Source organism: Macadamia integrifolia, chromosome 12 (genome assembly GCF_013358625.1).
Source record: "Macadamia integrifolia cultivar HAES 741 chromosome 12, SCU_Mint_v3, whole genome shotgun sequence".
NCBI classification, from domain to species: domain Eukaryota; kingdom Viridiplantae; phylum Streptophyta; class Magnoliopsida; order Proteales; family Proteaceae; genus Macadamia; species Macadamia integrifolia.
Genome location: NC_056568.1, coordinates 30024775 through 30046015, shown reverse-complemented (window position 1 = coordinate 30046015; position 21241 = coordinate 30024775). Strand labels below are relative to the sequence as shown.

General features: G+C 38.9%; 1 protein-coding gene across 4 annotated transcripts in view; it reads left to right on the top strand.

Moving 5' to 3' along the window:
- LOC122058323 (DEAD-box ATP-dependent RNA helicase 50) overlaps window positions 1-21241 on the top strand; it is a 60600-nt gene that overhangs the window by 12656 nt on the left and 26703 nt on the right. For all 4 annotated transcript variants that reach the window (XM_042620952.1, XM_042620951.1, XM_042620953.1 and 1 more), the window contains one exon: window positions 11432-11645. In XM_042620952.1, the coding sequence (XP_042476886.1) occupies window positions 11432-11645 (214 nt within the window). The remainder of the gene's footprint in view (window positions 1-11431; window positions 11646-21241) is intronic.

The following is a 21241-nucleotide window of genomic DNA, read 5'->3' as shown; positions in this document are numbered from 1 at the left end:
ATTATAAGCTATCTCAGGATTTTTATAGGGTTGATCATAGGGGTCAACATCTGACTCAACACTTTGCTGATTTCAAGAGGGTGTATGAGGAGTTGAACTCTCTACTTCCTATTAGTAGTGATGTTAATTCTCATGATCCTGCACCTACACCAGTGGAGAGCTCCGCTCCTTGTTTCTTAAAATAATAATCGAGGTGGGGATCATAATACTGGCAGTGAAAGTAATGAGGGTTAACCTTTTGGTACTTCCAACACTTCAGATGGTTCAGTGGCAGCACAAACATGCCATCATTGTGGTAAACCAGGATATATCCAACGCTTTTGTTGGAAACTTCATGGCAAACCTCATCAGAAACAGTTTGCTAATTCAGCAGCAGTTACTGAGTCTTCTCAGCCTGGACAATCTGAAGGAAAAATGGTCAAGATGGCAGATGAAGAATTTGCACGGTATACTCAATTTTAGACTCTGTCTCCTCAACATTCCACTGCTACTTTTGTCCAAACATGTAATGCTACTACATGTTTTTCTTCACCTTCTTGACCCCGGATAATTGATTCAGGCGCATCAGATGATATATCTGATATATTTTCCTCCTTTCAAAAGTCTTTTGCTTTTGTCACATTGGCTAATGGATTTGTTGTCAAAGTCAAAGGCACTGGAAATATTCGTCTTAACTCTTCTTTGTCGTTATCATTTGTTCTTCTATTACCCAATTTTCCGTTTAACCTTTTATCCGTGAGTAAGTTTACTCAAGCTTATTACTGTTCCGTAACTTTTTCTCCAAGTTCATGTGTTTTTCAGGATCTTACGACGAAGAAAACGATTGGTAGAGGTCGTAAAGTTGGGGGGCTTTATATGTTTGAAGACAATTCTATTTCTATTGCATGTTCAAGTATCCTCAGCCCCCATCAAATCCATTGTTGACTAGGACATTCGTCTTTGTAGAGTTTACAAAAGCTTGATCCTCGTTTCCGATCTATTTCCACTTTAGATTGTGAATCGTGTCAGTTTGGGAAGCTTCACCGTGTAAGCTATCCACCTAGAGTCAATAAACGGTCTGCACACCCTTTTTCTTTGGTTCATTCGGATGTATGGGGTCCTTGTGACCTTCTCCGTTACTTCCAAATTAGGATTTCGATATTTTGTTACTTTTGTTGATGACTATTCTAGAGTTACCTGGATTTATTTAATGAAGCATCGTTTAGAGTTACTTTCTATTTTTTGTGCCTTTGTTGCTGAAATTCAGAATCAGTTTAATGTCACTATTAAGGTTTTGCGAAGTGATAATGCCAAGGAATACTTTTCTGGTCCTTTTCTCAGTTTATGGCTGGATGTGGTATGATACACCAATCTTCCTGCTCAGACACACCCAAACAAAATGGTTTTGTTGAGCGGAAAAATAGGCATTTAATGGAGGTTGCTCGGTCTCTTTTGTTTGAGATGAAAGTGTCCAAGCTGTCTTGGTTAGATGCAATTTTAACTGCTTGTTATCTTATAAATCGGATGCCTTCATCATTATTACAAGGTGCTATTCCACATTCTTTGCTATTTCCTTTTGACCCTTTATTTATTCTTCCTCGTATTTTTGGTTGTGTTTGCTTTATTCGTGATCATTGTTCCAGTTTGTCAAAGTTGGATACACGTGTTCTTAAGTGTATCTTTTTAGGTTACGTACTAAAAAAGCTTTTCATTGTGATTGCCCTACACTTTAGAAATGTTTTGTCACCGCTGATGTATCCTTCTTTAAGTCTGTTTTTTATCCCGATGAGTCCGTTGTTATGTCTGACGTGGATGATGATCTTCCCCTCTATGTTATTCAAAATTATTCTCCACATGTTACTGCAGATATAGTGGTGGCTCCACCACCTCCACCAGTGGTGCCACCACCTTCCACAGTTGTGCCTCCACCACTAGTTGGTACGATCATCTACACTTGTCCTAGTACAAATTCTGCACCCCCTGTCTCTAAGGTTCCTACCTCATCATCTTTGTCTACAATCCCTGATCCAGGTATTTCTTTTTCTAATATTGATGTTCCCATTGCACAGCGTAAGGATGTTCGGAGCTGTACCCAACATCCAATTTCCAATTTTGTTTCTTATTCTGGTCTGTGTTCCTCTTTTCATACTTGTTTTTCCACTTTATCTTGTCATCTTGTTCCTAAGTCTGTTGCAGAGGCATTGTCTAGTCCTGATTGGAGGACAAATATGGAAGAGGAGTTATTGGCTTTGGATACAAATCATACTTGGGATCTTGTACTATTACCTCCGGGTAAGTCCGCTTTGGTTATTGGTGGGTCTATGTTGTTAAATTAAACCTTGATGGTTCTCTTGCTCGATTGAAGGCTCGGTTGGTGGCCAAAGGGTACGCATAGTTGTATGTGGTTGATTATCTGGGTACTTTTTCTCCTGTGGCCAAGTTAGCTTCTATTCATATTCAAATATCTTTTGCTGCATCTTCTTATTGGCCGATATATCAACTCGATGTGAAGAATGCTTTTCTTAATGGCGATTTATATGGAGCGACCACCAGGGTTTGTTACTCAGGGGGAGTCTGGAATGGTGTGCAAACAAAAGAAATCGTTGTATGGTTTGAAGCAATCTCCTCAATCGTGGTTTGGCAGGTTCACTAATGTGGTTTGTGAGTTTGGTATGTCAAGGTGTGACAGTGATCATGCAATGTTCTATCAGAAGTCTGGCACAGGGAGGATTTTTTTGTTGTTTATGTTGATGATATTGTCATCACTGGAGACGATATTATAGGGATCCAAAGTTTGAAAACACATCTACAACAAAAGTTTCAGAGTGAGGATATAAGACGGTTGGTGTATTTCTTGGGTATTGAGGTTGGTCAGTAATAATAAAGGTATTCCCCTCTCTCAGAAGGAATATGTTTTGGATTTGCTAACAGAGATTGGAATGTTAGGGTCCAAGCCTTTCGATAATCCTATAGATCCAAATGTGAAGCATACAGTTGAAAGTGGTGACTTATTAGATGATCCTGAGAAGTATTAAAGATTGGTGGGAAAGCTTAATTATTTGACAGTGACTAGACCTGATATTGCTTTCCTATCAGTGTTGTGAGTTAGTTTCTTCCGTCTCTATGAACATCTCATTGGGATGTTATTATTCGTATTCTACGATATCTCAAGAAGGCTCTAAGTCGTGGTTTGCTTTACATTGATCATGGACATGGTCACGTTGAGGGTTTTTGTGATGCTGATTGAGCTGGATCTCCTATTGATAGGCAATCAACTAATGGGTATTGTACGTTTATTGGTGGTAATCTTGTGTCTTAAAAGAGCAAGAAGCAAGCTGTGTGGCTAGGTCTAGCGCAAAGTCTGAGTATCGTGCTGTGAATCATGTCACCTGTGAGTTGATGTGGGTAAAACAGTTGTTGACAGAACTTGGGTTTGATTCACTTCGTCTATGCAGTTGTGGTGTGATAACCAAGCTGCGATCCATATTGCATCTAACCCAGTGTTCTATGAGAGGACAAAAACATATTGAGGTCGACTGCCACTTTGTTCGAGAGAAGTTACAATAAGAAGTTATTTCTACGAGTCATGTTCGCATAGGAGAACTACTTGTCGATGTTTTTACTAAGTCTTTGGGGAGTGGTAGAGTGGACTATATTTGTAACAAGCTGGGCATGATTAACATCTATGCTTCAGCTTGAGGGGGAGTGTTAGAAGTCCATCGTGAAAAGGAGGGGCCCTATGCAAGCCGCATGCTCCTCCCTTCATGTTTTCCTAGTACAACTAGGGTTGTCCTAGTTCAACTAGGACTGATGTCTAAATTAGAAGCTAGTAAGCCTATGCTAGTTTTCTATTATGTTTTGAATTCCTATTCCTAGTATGACTCACATCTTACTTGTAATAGGACTTGTAATAGTTGATTTGAGCTCTATATAAAGAATAGAGTGGGCAGCCCAATCTAACTACTGGGTCTTCCTTGCACAAATTGCAAGACTCTCTCTCTCATTCTATAGTTTCCATGTTAGAGTATTTTATTTTCCTATTTGTATGCTTGTAACTGATGTTAGAGTCTTTTATTTTCCTATTTATATGCTTGTAACTGATTGAGAAAGATGGAGATTGAAAAGATGAATTGAGTTGAGTGTTTGTGAAGCCTGCCCCTTGCAACTCTGAGTTTCTCATGGATTTCTTCCCTTCCCCCTCCGGCCTTGCATCAACTTGGTATCAGAGCTGAAGGATCCCATCCCATCCCATCCTTCCTTCTCCTTCCTTCTCCTTCCCTGTTTCTACCTACCTCTGGTCAAGGATTAAAGTATTGGTATCGGTCGGCCAAAATTAAGATACGTATCGGAGGGTATCGTATCGTATCGGAGATATGCCAAGATACGCTAAAGATACGCACATAAATGAATAGAAAACACTTTTTATACACTTTTGCATTAAAAAAATAGTTAAAAAAAACTATATATAACATGTATTATGCATATACAGTAAATTGAGAGTATCGCACTAAGAATCTAAGGTTTGTAGTTATCCCATAAATGTAAAATCCTTGTTCCCAACCTTGATTTCCACTTTAGTTAGAGAGAAAAATGGTTGGCAGCAACTTTGGAACAAAAACACCTAAAAAAATGGCGTTTTTTCTGAAAAATTACCTATCTTGGCCATTTTATGTCCGTATTGGTGTGTATCGGTCGATACATACCGATACGTACCGATAGATACCGAAATGTACATTTCACTTTGATTTTGAATTTTTAAGAGTATCGGTGTATATCGATGGTATATCAGTGCGTATCGGTGCGTATAGGTATGTATTGTAAGATACGTATCAATACAAAAGGGTTTTAAGAAATCCATGTATTTTATCGGTCCGTATCGTATTGGTAAGGGCCGATAGATACGGATACATATCCGTATCGGCCGATATGGTACGATACGGATCGATACTTGAAACCCTGCCTCTGGTTCTAAATTTTGGGTTCCATTTGCTGTTCTTGTAGCAACAGTAACCCATCCTCCTCCTTGCCTTGAAGTACTCTCCTCTGTGACATCGAACCACTGAAACCTCCCATCTTCCCCATTCGACCCCCCTGAACAACTCACCCTTTCGTTTCCGCACAGAAAACCCCTTTCCCTTTGTTTTCAATCCAACCCATACTCTGATGCAGTTTAGTTTCCTAAATAGGCTTGTTTTATTAGAAATAAGCTTAGGGTTGGGTTCCATACATGTTGGGCCTTTGATCCCATGTGTTTTGAGTGTAATAGACTAATAGGCCACTTTTATGGGTCTAAAAGGGAGGGTCTAAGATTGAATACGGGATTACTAGTTAGTTTCCATTTTCATTAGTTTCCTTTTTAGTTGGGCTTGATTTGAGTTATATTTGTTTCCTTAGGAGTCAAGTTATTAATTGAGTCAAGTCATTAGTAGTTAGTTTCCTTTTTCAACTAGTTTCTAATTTTAGTTAGTTTCCAATTTCAGTTTTTAGCAAACTATTGTATTAGGAGAATATTTAGTTTCCTTTTTGAGGAACCTTCTATTTTGTTATTCCCTCCCCCATTAACATTATAAATAAAGAAGAGGAGGCTCCTAAAAGCCTAGAATGATTTTGATAAAAAAATAATGGATGTTGCTATTGTCTTCTTCATGAAGAGTTGTCTTGTGTTTCATCAAGGCTGATGGAATTGGTGTTTGATCCAATTGACTCTTTGCGGTGTGAAGCCCAAGAGGTTCTTTTCAAGTGTTTTTTTTCTTCTTCTTATTGTTACTATTCTTCTTCAGCCATCTCAGGTAAGTAATCTGAATTTTTCTGCAGAAATTTCTGGGTTAAACTCTCTGTTTCCTATTCTGTCAACCTAGTCTATTTGGAGTTCTGGCCACCCGATGGCTTTGAGTTTCTGGTCGAGTGTTACCCTTGTTGTATGGAAGACTCAATCCAATTTTTAGAGTAATCTGACCAGGGGATTGTCTGATATATTAAATCTTTCAAATCTGGTTGATCTCTGTTCTAACTCACTTCTGTCCAGAATTCTGGTTCGATTGTTCCAGTTGTTGATGTATTAAAATTGGTAGCTGCTGTTCATGGTTCAGCCTCTGTTATTGGACTACTAAGCCTCTGTTTTTCCTGGTCTCTATTCAGCTACAGAAATTCTGAAACACTGAGGTCGATGGACTGCTGATTTATTATTGTTTTTTTGCTGATTTATTATTGCTGGTATATTGGGTTCTTGGTTGTTCTTTGGTTTACAAGATCCTGTTGTTTGGGTCTAGTTTGGCTTGTCAAACCTAGTCCTACATCATACTCTCTTGGGCTCAGCCGAGAAAAAAACAAGTTTCAGTTGGGTCTGTCGAACGAGAGTCGACAAAACCAAAACCAACCCTTTCGATTCCCAGCAAACAAGCTCCCTCCGCACTTTTTCTTTTCGATCTCCTTCGATCGAACCTCTTCTTCGAGGGTTCTGGCAGCAACCAGCGAAAGAAAAAGAAAAGAGAAGAAGTTGAAGAGAGAGTAGAGAGATCGAGAAACACTGAACCAGGAAAAAGAAAAAAGGAATAAGAGAAGCAGTGAGAGAGAGAGACACAGAGAACCAAAAAAAGAAATAGTTTCTATTTACATACCTGGTTTTCTCGGTGTTCCGCCCTCCCACCACAGGTTTCAATTGCAGTTGCAGCTCTCTTCCAGGAAGTCATTGACCCCCCTCCTCTGTTGCAACCCAACTTCCTCTTGCTGGTTTCTTCGCTGATTCCATGGAAGATAAGACCTCTTTTTTTTTTTTCTGATAAAATAGATCTCTTTCCTTTTTCGGTATTAAAACCCCACACCCACGATTCCTTTTTTGCTTTAGTTAGTTTCGGTTTTCCCATACTGCCTTGCTTTTCTTCTCAAGTAGTCTTTTATATTTTCTATTTTGCTTCCAAGTTTACCCCTACCCCACCTTATAAGCTTTGTTCTCTTGTTTCTAATTGACTTTCCTTATAATTCCAATTCTGCCACTTATTAAGAAATTTCAAATTAATTACAAGTTTGCCACTGTTTTCACAATCTTCCATATATTCAATATTTTTTCATGCTCTTTGAGTGTTCCCTTACCATAGTGGATCCATAGTGATTTCCAATAGCAAGCCTGACCGATGGATCTAGATCTTTTATTGGATATCCGTCAACAAATGCAATCAATACGAGAGAAACTTGATGAGATTCAACGACACTGCAAGGACATCAAAGACCTAGCATTGGTCACATCTGATTGTATGCATTTTACGTTCAACTACGTGATCTTAGCCATTGAGCAATAGGTAGACTAGCCAGAAGATGGGTCACCAATGATGGAAGATGAGATGGCGCCGTTGGAAGTTGAAAATCAACTTGTGGAAGAATTTAAATCAGTTGATCTCTTCAGTGAACTGATCGATTTTATTTTTCAAGTCACTACTTCACCAATGAACTTTGCTTCATGGATTTCATAGCATTTGATTGTGGTTTCGTGACTTCATACATGCAAGGCTGGATGCTGATCGATTGGTGTTGATTCTCCGTTCTATGAAACTCGTGGACGAGTTTTTCTCAACACCGGTTGAATTGATGCAAATGCACACCCGTGGAGCTATCCATACCCAAACAGAGATGAACCGTTTCCATATTTGAGTTTTTAGAATCTAGTAGGATTTAGGAATATAATATATATAATTTTTATTTGATTGACTACACTTTTTTTTAGAAAGTAGGATATGTAGGTTATAATAGAGATGGTTTCCTAGTTTCCTTTTAAGATTTGTTTCCATGTTAGAGTCTTTTATTTTCCTATTTATATGCTTGTAACCGATTGAGAAAGATGGAGATTGAAAAGATGAATTGGGTTAAGTGTTTGTGAAGCCTGCGGGCATGTGTGCGATTATTTCCCCCCCTCCCTTAGTGCGGTTTCCCCTTCCCCTGCAACTCGAGTTTTTTCATGGATCTCTTCCCTTCCCCTACCAGCCCTCCATTAACAAGACTCTATCCAAAGATGTTAAAAAAAGGCTGAGAATTAATACGAAGTTCCAAATTTTACGTAGGAAATAAAATATAAAATAATGAAATAAAACAATCCTAACTAAGCCCATGACCTGGTACTTTTAGATGAACCAGAGCCAGAACTGCAACCCAGTAGACTGGTCCAAACGTGACATAAATCAGAACAGCAAGTTAAGGTTCTGGCATGGGTTGCTTCTTCTTACATTGGTATTTCGATGAGTACCTACCTTGATGCTGATGTGCATCACCCACAGCCAGAAGGCCAGAATATGTTCATCCAGCTAGTGCTTATGCTATCCTGACTGGAGACTTCCTCTGTCTGGAACCTATCAGTTTATTAGAAGATTCCATTTCTGTTAATTAATGCAAGGTTATTAGGGTTAGTCTGGTTTTAAAGCAACTTTACTTGCAATCCTTGCAATAATTTTGATATTGCCACTAAATGAGCCTGTTTCCATGGGATAAGTCAAAAGTAGTAAAATATTCTCCTATGACCTCTAAACCTGTAATACAGGCCCTGACAAACAAGTCATACAAGTGGGAGTTCTACTGTTATTTACTGGTATCTGAATTTTTTTTTTTTTTTTGATGAATAGAAAATTCACTAACCACCAAAGAAAGAATATACAAGGGACCCAAAAGAAAAAGGGGGGGTGGAGTGGGGTTCGAGACATAGTTTTTAAGGCGGTGAGGCGACGGAGGTGTTTAAGGGTCTTTCGGAGCGCCTTAGCGATAAGGCGGGCATAAAGCGTCGCCTTATTGACTAAAGTGTTCTTGTGTAATTTTTTTATAAAACCAATCTATTTGGCTCAAATCCTAGTTGAATCCTATTACTCATATGTTAAATAAATACTAAAGGTTCATATTCATACCAATGTAAGATATTCATTAAGAAAACAAATCAATAAAGTGAATAAACTAAGTTCATCTTCATCAATCATCAATCATCAATCATCATAACATATTAACATATAATATAAATACATAATTATGAAACAAAATTATAAATATAAAAAAAAAAGACATAAAAAATACAAGTATTTATTATACTTACCTCTATGATACCAAAATGAGTGCCTAAGCTCTAAGGTCATCCACTATATTTTTACTCCTGTCAAAGAAGAATGAAGCTCACCGCTGCCGGAGCAAAATGGTCGCCTGGATCAGTGGTTCTTCCTTGTTTCTTGATTCCTTCTCAAAGCCCTTTCTTAAAACCCTTGACAAAATCCAAACCCTGTTTGTGAATCGCGTTTTTGTTTTGTTTGTTTTGGTTATTTTGGGTGGAGTAAAGTTGATCCCATACATCTCAAGTTTTAGCAAAACCATACACCTACCAATAAAAAATCTATATTTGGAATCTTCATCAAGTAATTTTAAAATGTGTTAAAAAAAAAAAAAACCCGTAAGGCACCACTTCACCTAAGGCGGAGCACTACCTTACCATCTCTAGACCGCATTAGCGCCAAGGCGCTGGTAAGACGATACCTTAGCAACGCCTTAAAAACTATGGTTGGAGATGGAGACAATAAGATAGAGGAAGGGAGGCCCCACGACATAACAATAAGCCTGTTCCTTGGGGAATCTCTAAGGAGCCGTTTGACAACACTTCTATTCCTGGAGAGTGTTCTTTTACGGAAGTGTTCGTTTTCGATTCCTTGCTGTAAGAACACTCTGATGGAATAGAAACAACGTTTGGTAAAATTGTTCCAAAAATGTCTTTAGAGCAAGAAAAGAACAGAATTAGTGTTTAGGGGATATTTTATAAAAACTCACTTCTTACAATAAAATCAATAAGTGCACGCAAACCATTATGATGAAATTTAACTTAAATAAGGAAGTACTTTTTAATGAAATGGTCTTTTAAAATACCATTACACTTAAAAAGGAGAGGAAATATTGAGGGATGGTCTGTTAGTCTGGTCGACAGCTTGTATTTACAAAATCCTCATTGTCACCTTTACCAAATCAAAGGGTTGTTTTGATAAAGTATTATCAATGTTCAGATTTAAGATTTCAGACACAATAGGGATAAAAATGGTGCTCTGCGTAACATTTTATTTTCTTAAGTCAGAAACATGTGAAGATGAAAGTTCTCTGATATCATTAAATCCATGGAACAAAGAATTCAACAGATAAGATGAAGAAAGAAAGTAAGCAATCGTAAATTCGAAGTCTGAAACTGGGAACGAAAAAGAGATTAAGACAGGAAATATGCACCAATTGAATCTTTCAACAACAATGATGTATTAGATAGACACACAACAGGATTGTTAACAGGGGCTGAAAGTTTAGTCTTGTTTCCTCATGCACACAGGGATCTCATATTAACCTAATTACCCCAAAACCTAAAACTTCTGTTTGTGAAATCTGCAAATTGTTCACAGCATATCTCTCTGTTTCTTCACAAAGGGTCCTTCAATTTGTATGATTTATACACTTGATTTCATTTTTTTTAATTCTAAACTCCCCATGAACAGTATCAATCTGCAATATTCATGGTGAATTTGTCTATATTTTCACCTGACTTCTTACTTTAACTCTCTGATTTACCATCTTCATCATCTTCCATGCTTTAACCACCTGTGGTGGAGGTAATACCTCCAGCAGTACCCAACAATTGAAGGGGCCCTTGTGGAGACCCAGACTGCGAAGTGCTGGGCTTCGTGGGACTGTCCTCTCAAGACTCCATTTCCATTTCTGAGCAATGCATAACCCAACGACTCCCCCCATCTGATTTCCATCCTCGATCTCTTCTTCCTCCTTCCATGGCGTCTTCCTCCTCCACCTCCACCTCCACCTCCACCCCCACCCCCACCCCTCACTTCAACCACGATTTCTTCCTCAGCTTCAGAGGTGAAGACACTCGCCACAACTTTATCGATCAAATCAACAAAGCCCTAATCGCAAAAGGCATCCGCACTTTCAGAGGGGATGAAAATCATGGAATGCAGAGACAAGAACAAAGCTATGAGAAGCATTTTGAGAATCAGCGTTTTGCAAAAGAAATGGAGAGGGTGCAGATCCGGCTAGCGTTCACCAGGTAGGGGTGTAAGCTTCGTTCGAGTTGAGAAGGGGAGGAGACAAGTTTTTTTTATCGGCAATGAAATGAGAATAGGGTTTGCCCTTGTTCTTTCAGCTCGTCAAAAGAACAAACAAAACATCTTTTTTGTGTTCTTGCAATCTATTCTAAACCTATTCTTTTTCAGTGGTTCATTCTGTGAGAACACAAAAATGAACTGGACGTGCCAAACGCATTTCTATTCTATTTGCATTCCCATAGAATAGAAGAACACCAGAAGCATTCTCGCAGAGTGTTATCAAACGGCACCTAACTGTGCAGTGGTAGAGAGAAGTAACTTGGAACTAACATCAAAGTAACTGTGCAGTATCTGATATTTATTATTACTGATTTTTGTTTTACTACGTGGTGGCACTGTGGCAGTGCTGTTTTGGATGAGGTCGATATACTTTTCAGTGATGAAGACTTTGAACAAGTGCTGCAAGGCTTAATCAATTCTGCGCCTGTGACAACGCAATATCTTTTCGTGACTGCAACTTTACCAGTGGACATATACAACAAGCTGGTTGAAGTTTTTCCTGATTGTGAAGTTATCATGGGACCTGGCATGCACTGTACAAGCTCTGGGCTTGAAGAGGTTCGTTTGTTAGAATGTCTGCTTGGCTTCTTTTAATTTTCTTATACTAATGCAGAAAACAAATAAATTCTTGTCTTTGTTTTGTCTCTTAATTAGGCATTACTGCATTACAATTCATTTTTTGTCATATAATGCTTTCTCTGAAATGTCATTATTATCATCTCCAATTGTCAAGCTGTTAGAAACATTCAAGATGGGATGTTCTTGATGAATTAGTCATCAGAGTCAACTTACTATATCTACCCTATTAAATGTTCAAGGGAGTCTCTTGGGACAACACCCCCCCCCCCCCCCCCAAAAAAAAAAATAGTGTAAGATATATTGAAGTGTGCAACAAAAGCAACCTAGACAAAAAGATACACGTGATGCTATTCAATTAGGAGTGGCCAATTACGGTATCCTCTATACCAAAAGGAAAACCCTCAATCGTACTGTGAGACCACTGCTCATTACCCAATTACAAAATCCTCCCAATTCTCTCTTTCGAACAAGTCTACTATATATGTTTGTCTATTTCTAAAATACCAGGGAAAACCATCCAGAAATCACTAAATTATGTGGGAAGTTTCCGTGGTAAGAAAGTGGGGAAGATATTTGCAACGATTATGATACAAGAAAGAGATTATAATAATAATGAACACTTATCACCCAAAAAGAAAGGGGGGGGGGGGGGGAGGATAGGGAATACCACCAACATTAAAGAACAGCAATAGTAATAACAATAATGGAATGCCTTCCTTATCCGCACTAAATGGCAGCTTATTGTTGCTCAAATTTAGGGGACATGTACTGAAAATTATACTTGACTAGTTGGGTAAGTTTCAGCACAATCAACATGTTAAAAGTATTCCATGGAATAAAGGAGTCGTGGCCAGCTGTCCAGCGCAAGCCACGACTCCCTCACTCCCCTTGGTAGTATTCTAGTTATAAGTGGTTAGTAGATTAGAATTAGGGGTTAGGTTTTGTTTCCTATTTTGTTGCTTTCTATTCCTATTAGGAGTGTATTTCCTATTCTTACTAGGAGTGTGCAATTGTTAGTCTATGACTATATAATGAATGAAGCAGGGCAGTCCAATCTCATCGATTGGGACTCCGATTACCCATATCGCCTCTCTTTCTCTTTTCTTCTCTATTGTTTACATGGTATCAGAGCTTGGTTCCTAAACTAGTAAATTCGATCTCTGCTATCATCAGATAACTAGTAACAACGTCTTCTTCTCTAGCTTGGCTGTTACTAGTTCTTCCTTAGAGCTCCATGATTCCCTAGAGGGGATGGTTTCATCCCCTAGCTTGCTGGTTCTTTGAATGAAAGATTGATTGATTGATATCAATCATATGGTGTGAAGAGTCTGCTTAGAGCATTGTTATGAGTGATTGCTGGTTGGGTTTTCTGGTTTGATAATTAAAGAACTTTATTTGGAGAAATCGATTATAATTGTCAGGGTTTTGGCTCTATGCCAAAATAGATTTTGGCCATATCTATTTAGTGTGTTCTTATCTTGGAAAATCCTTTTGGGGTTTTATTCCGCATCATATTAAGGACGTTCAGTCCAAATTTCAGCAGGATTGGAGCATTGTACACCTAATCGCAGGTATTCTACTAATTTGCCAAAGTTAAGGGTTTTGAAATTTGGGTCGATTTCTCTATGGTTGTTGATTTCATTGAATTTTTTCTGGAGATTTGGTTCGATTGGTCAGCTACATAAGATCAATCAGTTATGTGGTCTAAATCTCATATAAGGTTAGATCGATTTCTCTGATTTCTCTATTTGTGGATCAATTCTTTGGTTCTTGTGTGATATTCTGTGAATCTTTGTGCATTAATGGCTAACACTGGAAGAAAGAATACTGTCACTAAGGTGATATCTTCATCATCACATAGGATTACAGAAAAGAAGCTTGCATGGGCTGCCAATTTTCAGCAATTGAAGAAAATTATGCAGCTGGTTTTGACTGGTCGAGATCAACAAGGTCATCTAACGAAGGAAAAGCCTGCTAATGACACTACGTGAGATACAGTTGATGCACGTATTTTGGGAAAGCTATTGAACTCGATGGATAACTCCATAGTAGATGTCACTCACATCGATACTGTGAAGGAGCTTGTGGTACTACTTGAATGTTCTGTATTCTGGACAGAACAACCTCTCTCGTATCTATGTGCTATCCGAGGAGTTTTATCAGACTGATAGGAAGGGTCGGCTTCTAACTCAGTACTTTGCTGATTTCAAGAGGATGTATGAGGAGCTAAATTCTCTACTTCCTATTAATAGTGATGTAAAAAAAATGCAAGATAAGCGGGAATGACTCACGGTTATGGGCTTTTTGGAAGGTCTTGGAGCAAAATATGACTCGGTTCGTTCTCAGATTCTTGGAGGTGACAAGGTGGCATCCCTTGCAGATACCTTCTCCCGAGTCCTACGGGTATCTCGAGAGAAGTCTAATGATTCTACACCAGTGGAAAACTCTACACTTACATCACAAAGTAATAATCATGGAGCTTCGCGTGTTACAAGCAATGGTGGTAAGGACAATCTACTGGAAACTCTTCAGATAATTTAGGGGCAGTACACAGGGTTTTAAGTATCGGTGCGTATCGTACCGTATCAGCCGATACGTATCCGTATCGGCCCTTACCGATACAATACACACCGATACACCACCAATACACACCGATATGTGCCGATACTCTGTGGAAAAAATAAAATCGAGGGGACTGTACATTTCGATATGTATTGGTACATATCGGTGTGTATAGGTATATACGGTATGATACGTATCGATACGGTGTGCTATAGTCATATAATGGCTAAGTTGGGTCATTTTTCAGAAAAACACGAATTTTTAGGGGGTTTTTGTTCCAAAGTTGCTGGTAGCCATATTTCTCTCTAACTAAAGTGGAAATCAAGGTTGGGAACAAGGATTTTATATTTATGGGACAACTACAAACCTTGAATTCTTCGTGCGATACCCTCAATTTAGTGTTTATGCATAATACTTGTTATCAATAGTTTTTTTTAACAAATTTTTTATGCAAAAGTGTATAAAAAAGTGTTTCCTATCTATTTATGTGCGTATCTTTAGCGTATCTTAGCATATCTCCGATACGATACGATACCCTCCGATACATATCTTAATTTTGGTTGACCGATACGGCGACTGATACCGATACTTTAATCCTTGGCAGTACGTATATGCCACCATTGTGGTAAACCAGGACACATCCAACGTTTCTGTTGGATACTTCATGGCAAACCTCCTCATAAGCAGTTTGCTAATTCAGCTATAGTTGATACACCTTCTCAGCCTAGAAAATCTGAGGGTAAAATGGTCAAGATGACCAATGAAGAATTTGCACGGTACAATTAGCTTCAAACTCAAGTATCTCAGCCTTCCACTGCTACTTTTGTTCAGACAGGTAATGCCAATTCATGTCTTTCCTCTTCTTCTCGTCCCTGGATAATTGATTCAGGCTCATCGGATCACATGTATGGTATTTTAGGTATTTATTTTCTTCTTTTGAGAAATTCTCTGCTGATGTCACATTAGCCAATGGTTTAATTGTCCAATGGTATTGGCACCGTTTGTATCAATTCCTCCTTATCGTTATCATCTGTTCTTTATTTGCCGCAGTTACCGCTTAACCTTCTGTCTGTAAGCAAGTTCACACAGGCTTACAATTGCTCTGTAACCTTTTATTTCGACTCGTGTGTTTTTCAGGATCTTACGATGAAGAATATGCTTGGTAGAGGTCGTAGAGTTGGGGGACTGAACCTTTTTGAAGACTATTCTCCTTCCATAGCCTGTTCTGGTACTCTGACTCCTCATCAGGTTCACTGCCAGTTGGGCCATCCGTCTTTATAAATGGTTAGTAGATTAGAATTAGGAGTTAGGTTTGTTTCCTGTTTTTTTGTTTTCTATTCCTAATAGGAATGTATTTCCTATTCCTACTAGGAATGTGTAATTGTTAGTCTATATAATGAATGAAATAGGGCAGTCCAATCTCATCGATTGGGACGCCCATTACCCATATCGCCTCTCTCTCTCTCTTTTCTTCTCTATTGTTTACACCAAATTAATTTTTGGGGTCAGGATTTTTTACATAGCAAGAAAATAGATAGGAGTTGGTCCAGAATTCGATGATACCAACAGAAACTTGCTTCTTGCTGGCTGTGATAGAGGCATTCAAAGAGTAGGGAATTGATATAATTTTGATTCAATTCATTGGTTGTGCCTTCCAGCGCTGAATTACTGGATTTGTTCCAGCTAGAAAGGCTATCCATTCGACTACTAAACTCCTTGTTCATTGAGGGAAGACTTGCCAAGTGGACTGCATACTAGTGATTGGGAGAAGAACTCAAAGGTTCAATATAAGGTGGGCCATAAAACTGAATAACAGAAAACTGGTCAACACATCTACATTTTGTTTGATGGGAACTTCACTGAATTTGTCCACAGGCTTGGCTTCACACCCTTTGTTTTGTATGGAGAATAGGCTATCATCCCACTCGAGTTATTGGTGCCTAATCTTAGATTGGTTGTGAAGTTCAGACTTGGAGACAGAGAGTATGGCACACTGATTTAAGAAATTGGTGACCATGGAAGAAGATTGAAAGCATACAGAATGGAGTACTCAAGCAAGACAGTAACAGAGGAAGGCCTACACCGACAAGAGAAGAAATGGAATGGATGGAAGACTCGGAACCCGAAGTATTAATCAAAGAAAAAAAATCAAAATCGAATTTCAATCTCTTTTATGGATGGAAAATCCTATTGCTTTATTTGACCCCAATATTTGCGTTTGAAGTGAAGATTTACCTATAATTGACTTTGATGCTTTTGTTAATAATGAGAAATTCTAATGTTCAGGAGAGAGAAGAAGCCACTTTCAGTTTTTTTTTTTTTTTTTTTTTCCATTAACCCAAGCACAGATAGATAATGTAGCGTAGGTAGCAATTCATTGCAAAAGGGAGGGAGCAAGAGGGATCTTTTGCTTTTAATGGAATGACGCTTTCAACTGATGTTCCACGTGCCAATCAAACAGAACGAACGGAACTACCCAAGGCTATCTCCGTTAACATCCAATCCTACCCACGTAGCATCCCACCTTTACCCAATGTTGTTCATCAGCACCAGGTCCTTTGATGAGCTAACTAGAGGGAGAGAGATTGAGCGCTAGCATAAAAGCTATCATTGATAGACATCATTGAGCTATGGAGGGATTTCGCTCGTCAATGTCCGTTGCCGATTTGGTCATCCATCTCGGAGTCATCAACATTGCTGTGAGAGGATATTAGTCTTACTCCATAGAAAGCTTGATCTATCTGCCTCTCCATTTTGTCGTATGTCTTTCGATCCTTGCAATGAGACCTTTAGATCAAAGCATTGCCATAACATATCACGGATACCCAATCCTACAACTTGATCAGTCTCCTATATCGAGACGTCCGGGCATAATTCCTATATGTTCAATGGTTTGAATTGCCACATCATTCCTCTAGATGTTTGACAACTGAAAATAGACAGGAGAAAATCGACTAAATGGTGGACCACATGGTTGAAATGACCCCTGAGTTTTGACATGTCTAAGCTGTCAACGAAATATATTCTCCATAAAGAGGGGCTTTGATGCAATTTCCAAAAGTTTAGAAATTCGAATTTCAAACCAACTGTCATTGTTAATCCCGCCTCATGCCTTGCGCACACCACCAACGTATCCTGCGCCATTCGGTAAGATTCCAAATGTATTTTTTCATTGGCTCTTAGTGTTTTGGGCATAACTTTCAATCCACATGGTCGATTTGGACAATTCAAATTGCAAAATTTTGAGAATTTCGTGCTCTATGTCCCTATGCTAAAAGAGATGAGATTTCTTTGAGAAAAAAACATACGGGAAAGCAAGGAGAGGCCTCTCCCTTCTATGTATGTGCTTTAAATGTTCATTGTTGCCTCAAGTTCACCTTCAAGACTCCTTTAATGATGTTTTGACTTTAGAGAAGGTGGTTGGGTGTGGCTTGGCTTCATTGAAAGCATGAGTGGGAAGAAGGAAGAAAAGGAGAGAGGAAGAATTAGGGTTGTGTCTTTTTGTGCTTTGAAGAAGGAGAAGAGAAGAAGTGATGTTTTTGTTGTCCCCGAGATGGTGTGCATACTTGAAGATTTGAATTCTTTACTCTAAAGGGGAGTTGAGGTTTCCGGTTTGCATAGAGGCTCTCAAATTCATCCCAGATACATCTCCGAGTGCAAAATCATCATAGGCAAAAATGGTTGTAAGATTCCGTATCATTGTATGAGACTTCAATACACTTTCTTTATGTATCTGTGAATGTTAGGTGTAGGTGAATATTATTGAAGGCCTATGCCGTATTGAGCTTGACTGTAGGGCATTTGTTATAAGCCCATTTTATTTGTATTTATTGTACAAGATGTTTAGTGGGTGATAGACACTGTGGGTGGGTGATCACTGTAGTGGGGCTGCCACTTGTATCGGCACTGCGTGTTCCTTCTGATGTAGATTGGGCTGTCAAAAGGAGGGCACAAGCTGGTCAGTTCTGTCCCAAGTTTGGTCCTGGCTTGACTCCATCAAACCAGCTGGTTGGCAGCCTTGCCCCTTCCATCGATCCAGCAAATCAAGCCTCTGTGTTGTCTTCAAGTGAACTTCTAGAAGCCCAGTCAGTTCAGCCATCGATGGGGCCAGCAACAGCTGTTAGAATCTTCAAGAAAATCTCTACCGATTTCAGTTTGAGTGCTGTTTTGTCTTGTTTGTGTGTCTTAATTAGCAAGCAAGATGAAATCCAAGGTAAATGTTCTAGAAGATCCCAAATCCTTGCTACCGATCTCAGCACTGGACTGCTATCTTGTCTGATTATGATGATATAGCTGGAGGGAGAAAAGGGAAAGTTAACTGTTCAAATGAACAGTAACCAGCCCATTATCTTCATGGATTTGTTACCTTTTTTTGTGTTTAGATTCTTTTGTTAGACAATTAATTAGTTTAGGAGTGTTAGTTGTTAGTTGCTTAAATTAGTTGGTTTCCATTCTTATGTTAGTTTCCTTTTTTATTTACTTTCTAATTGTAATCTGAACTCACTCCTTTTTAAGGAGCTGTTGTAATCAATTTGAGAAGTTAATGAAGATTTGTTTATGAAAGATGGCTTATGCTACTTGCTGTGAGATGCCTAAACCAGAGGGGTGAGATGCCTATTAATTAATTCTTCTCCCCCCTTCTCAACCCTCCATCGATTTCTCTTTTCTTCTTTCTTGTTTTTTGTTTTAGCCTTTGTGAGAGAGTGTTTGAGTTTTATTTGAAGACCTAAAGTTCAGCTTGAAGCTGCTACGGAGAATCTCCATTAAGTTTCATTTTATCATTCTTCGAGCATAACTTCCCAACCAGCCATCAGTTGAGGCTCATATTTTGAAGGATATTTAGGCATCACACGAGGGACCTTTGCTCCAAATTTGAGGTTCATCGGAGGCTGAATCTCAAGATATTGAAAGTTGTCAAAAGTTTCCTAATTCGTGTCAGCAGCATAACTCTCAATTCAATCATCAAATTTTTTTCATCTTTTGAGAGTTCGTTGACCCATATAGGACCTTCATCTACTCCAAGCTCCATCTAAGCTACGGTCTATGAGATCTCATTTTCCTCCCTATTTAGCCAGATTTTTCAGATCTTGCCTGGGATTAGGCCCTTTGTGATATAGTCTTACATCACCTTCTCGGTTGTATGCTGGGTAAAATTGGGAGTGGATGTTCCAACTGTAAGTGCAACAAAAATTGAGTATTGAGTAGATACATAACCTTTATTGACACTACTTTGGGGACGTAAGCATCTTGTCGAATCTCGTAAATCTTTGTGTTGTTCGTGTGGATTTCTCTATTTCCTATATTGCTTCGAAGTGTGTGGGTTGCAGGATGAGCGTGCACACCTGAAAGTGCCTGTGATGAGAGGCTAGGTGTGCAGAGGAATGTGCGTATGTTTGCTACAGTGAAGACTTGGTTCCCTCGTCAGCGCGCACAGTCAGAATTGGGATTTGGATTTGATACACTGATTCATTCCCTCTCAATGTCATTTGGGACTCAACATTGACTATATTAGTCCTCCACATGGCCAAAAATAGGATTCCTTAGCCATTAGACTAGGAAATATTTTAATAAGTTTTGTGACAGGTTTTTTGGTGAATCTTGTAGGGATGATTTTAGCTCAAAAGGATTGCATCGCTTGCTCGAATCCCCCACTCTAAAGTGTCCTCAGAAAATCACTGTTGATTTCTGTCTTTTTAGTAATACAAGTATACAACCCAACTCTGCCTTATCCCAACTTGATTTGGTTGGCTAGATAGATCTTCTTTCTCCAATCAGCTCTATTCAAAGATACACTTGTTACAAATCATGAGCTATGCAGTTCTCTTTCCTCATTTCTTTTAGGGTCTTTTTAGGTCTACCATTGGCTCTTTTAGCTTTTTTAATCTTAATCATGTTATTTCTCCCTAGTGTAGCATTCAAAGACCTCGTTGTAAATGTCAGTGCCACCTTAGATGACATTCTCTAAACTTATCATGTATTGGAGGAGCTACTCCTGAATTAGGCCTAATTTGTTCATTACTATTTTATCTTTTCTAGTTTTACCCCTCATCCATATCAACATCCTCATTTCAGCTATGCTAAGTTTATATGTTGTTTCTTCATTGCCCAACATTAAGCTCCATACATCATCATTGGTTGTATAACTGCTCTATAATATTTTCCTTAGAGTTTCAAAGGAATACATGTTGGTGTACGATGTCTTGTATTTCGTCAAAGTTTAATCCAGGGAGTACTGGTGCATCACCTCGACAGGCAGGATGGTCGTCCCGCTAGCCGGTTAACGGGCCGTGGGGGTTGCAGGGGGTGTAGGGGGGCACAGCCCCCCGCTCGAATTTTTTTATTTGAGGGCAATTGTGTACTTTCTGGATTAGGGTTTTTTTCGCTATATATTTGTAGCGAGAGTTTCTTTCTCTGTAATACAAGCAATACTGAGAGGTGTGAGGACGAGCGCTGTAATCCTATTCTCCATTGATAGTGAAGTAGGATCTCATCTCACCGGGGACGTAGGCAACTTTGCCGAACCCCGTAAAATCTGTGCATTGTTTGTTCTGTTTTTCCATTATCTCCTGCATCGTTTTATGGTTGCGTTTCTGCAATACATTGATTACACAATGCTCTATCCTTTCATTAATACATCATCAACACAACAAGCCTTATCCCAACCTAATGGGGTTAGCTACATGGATCCAAGCGAGGACAAAGAAGAGAAAAGGTAAAACTGAAAGGAAGTATATAATACCTTCTTTCGTGGGAAATAGCATATACTTCCTAAGTTTCTACTCAAAACTCCCTCTTTTCGGTGGTTTTGACTAAGAAACGTATATTTGGCCCAAAAGCATCATTTTGTGACGAAATCTTGCATTCTTTTCACATAACGTGCATTATCATCCATCTAGAAAGGGATTCTTGACAAGTGTTGGCCGATCAACAGGGGGATTCTTCCTTTCCAAAGGGAGTGGATTTGGATGGACATGACTTTTCAAGGAAAATCTATATGTGATATTGTGGGAAGA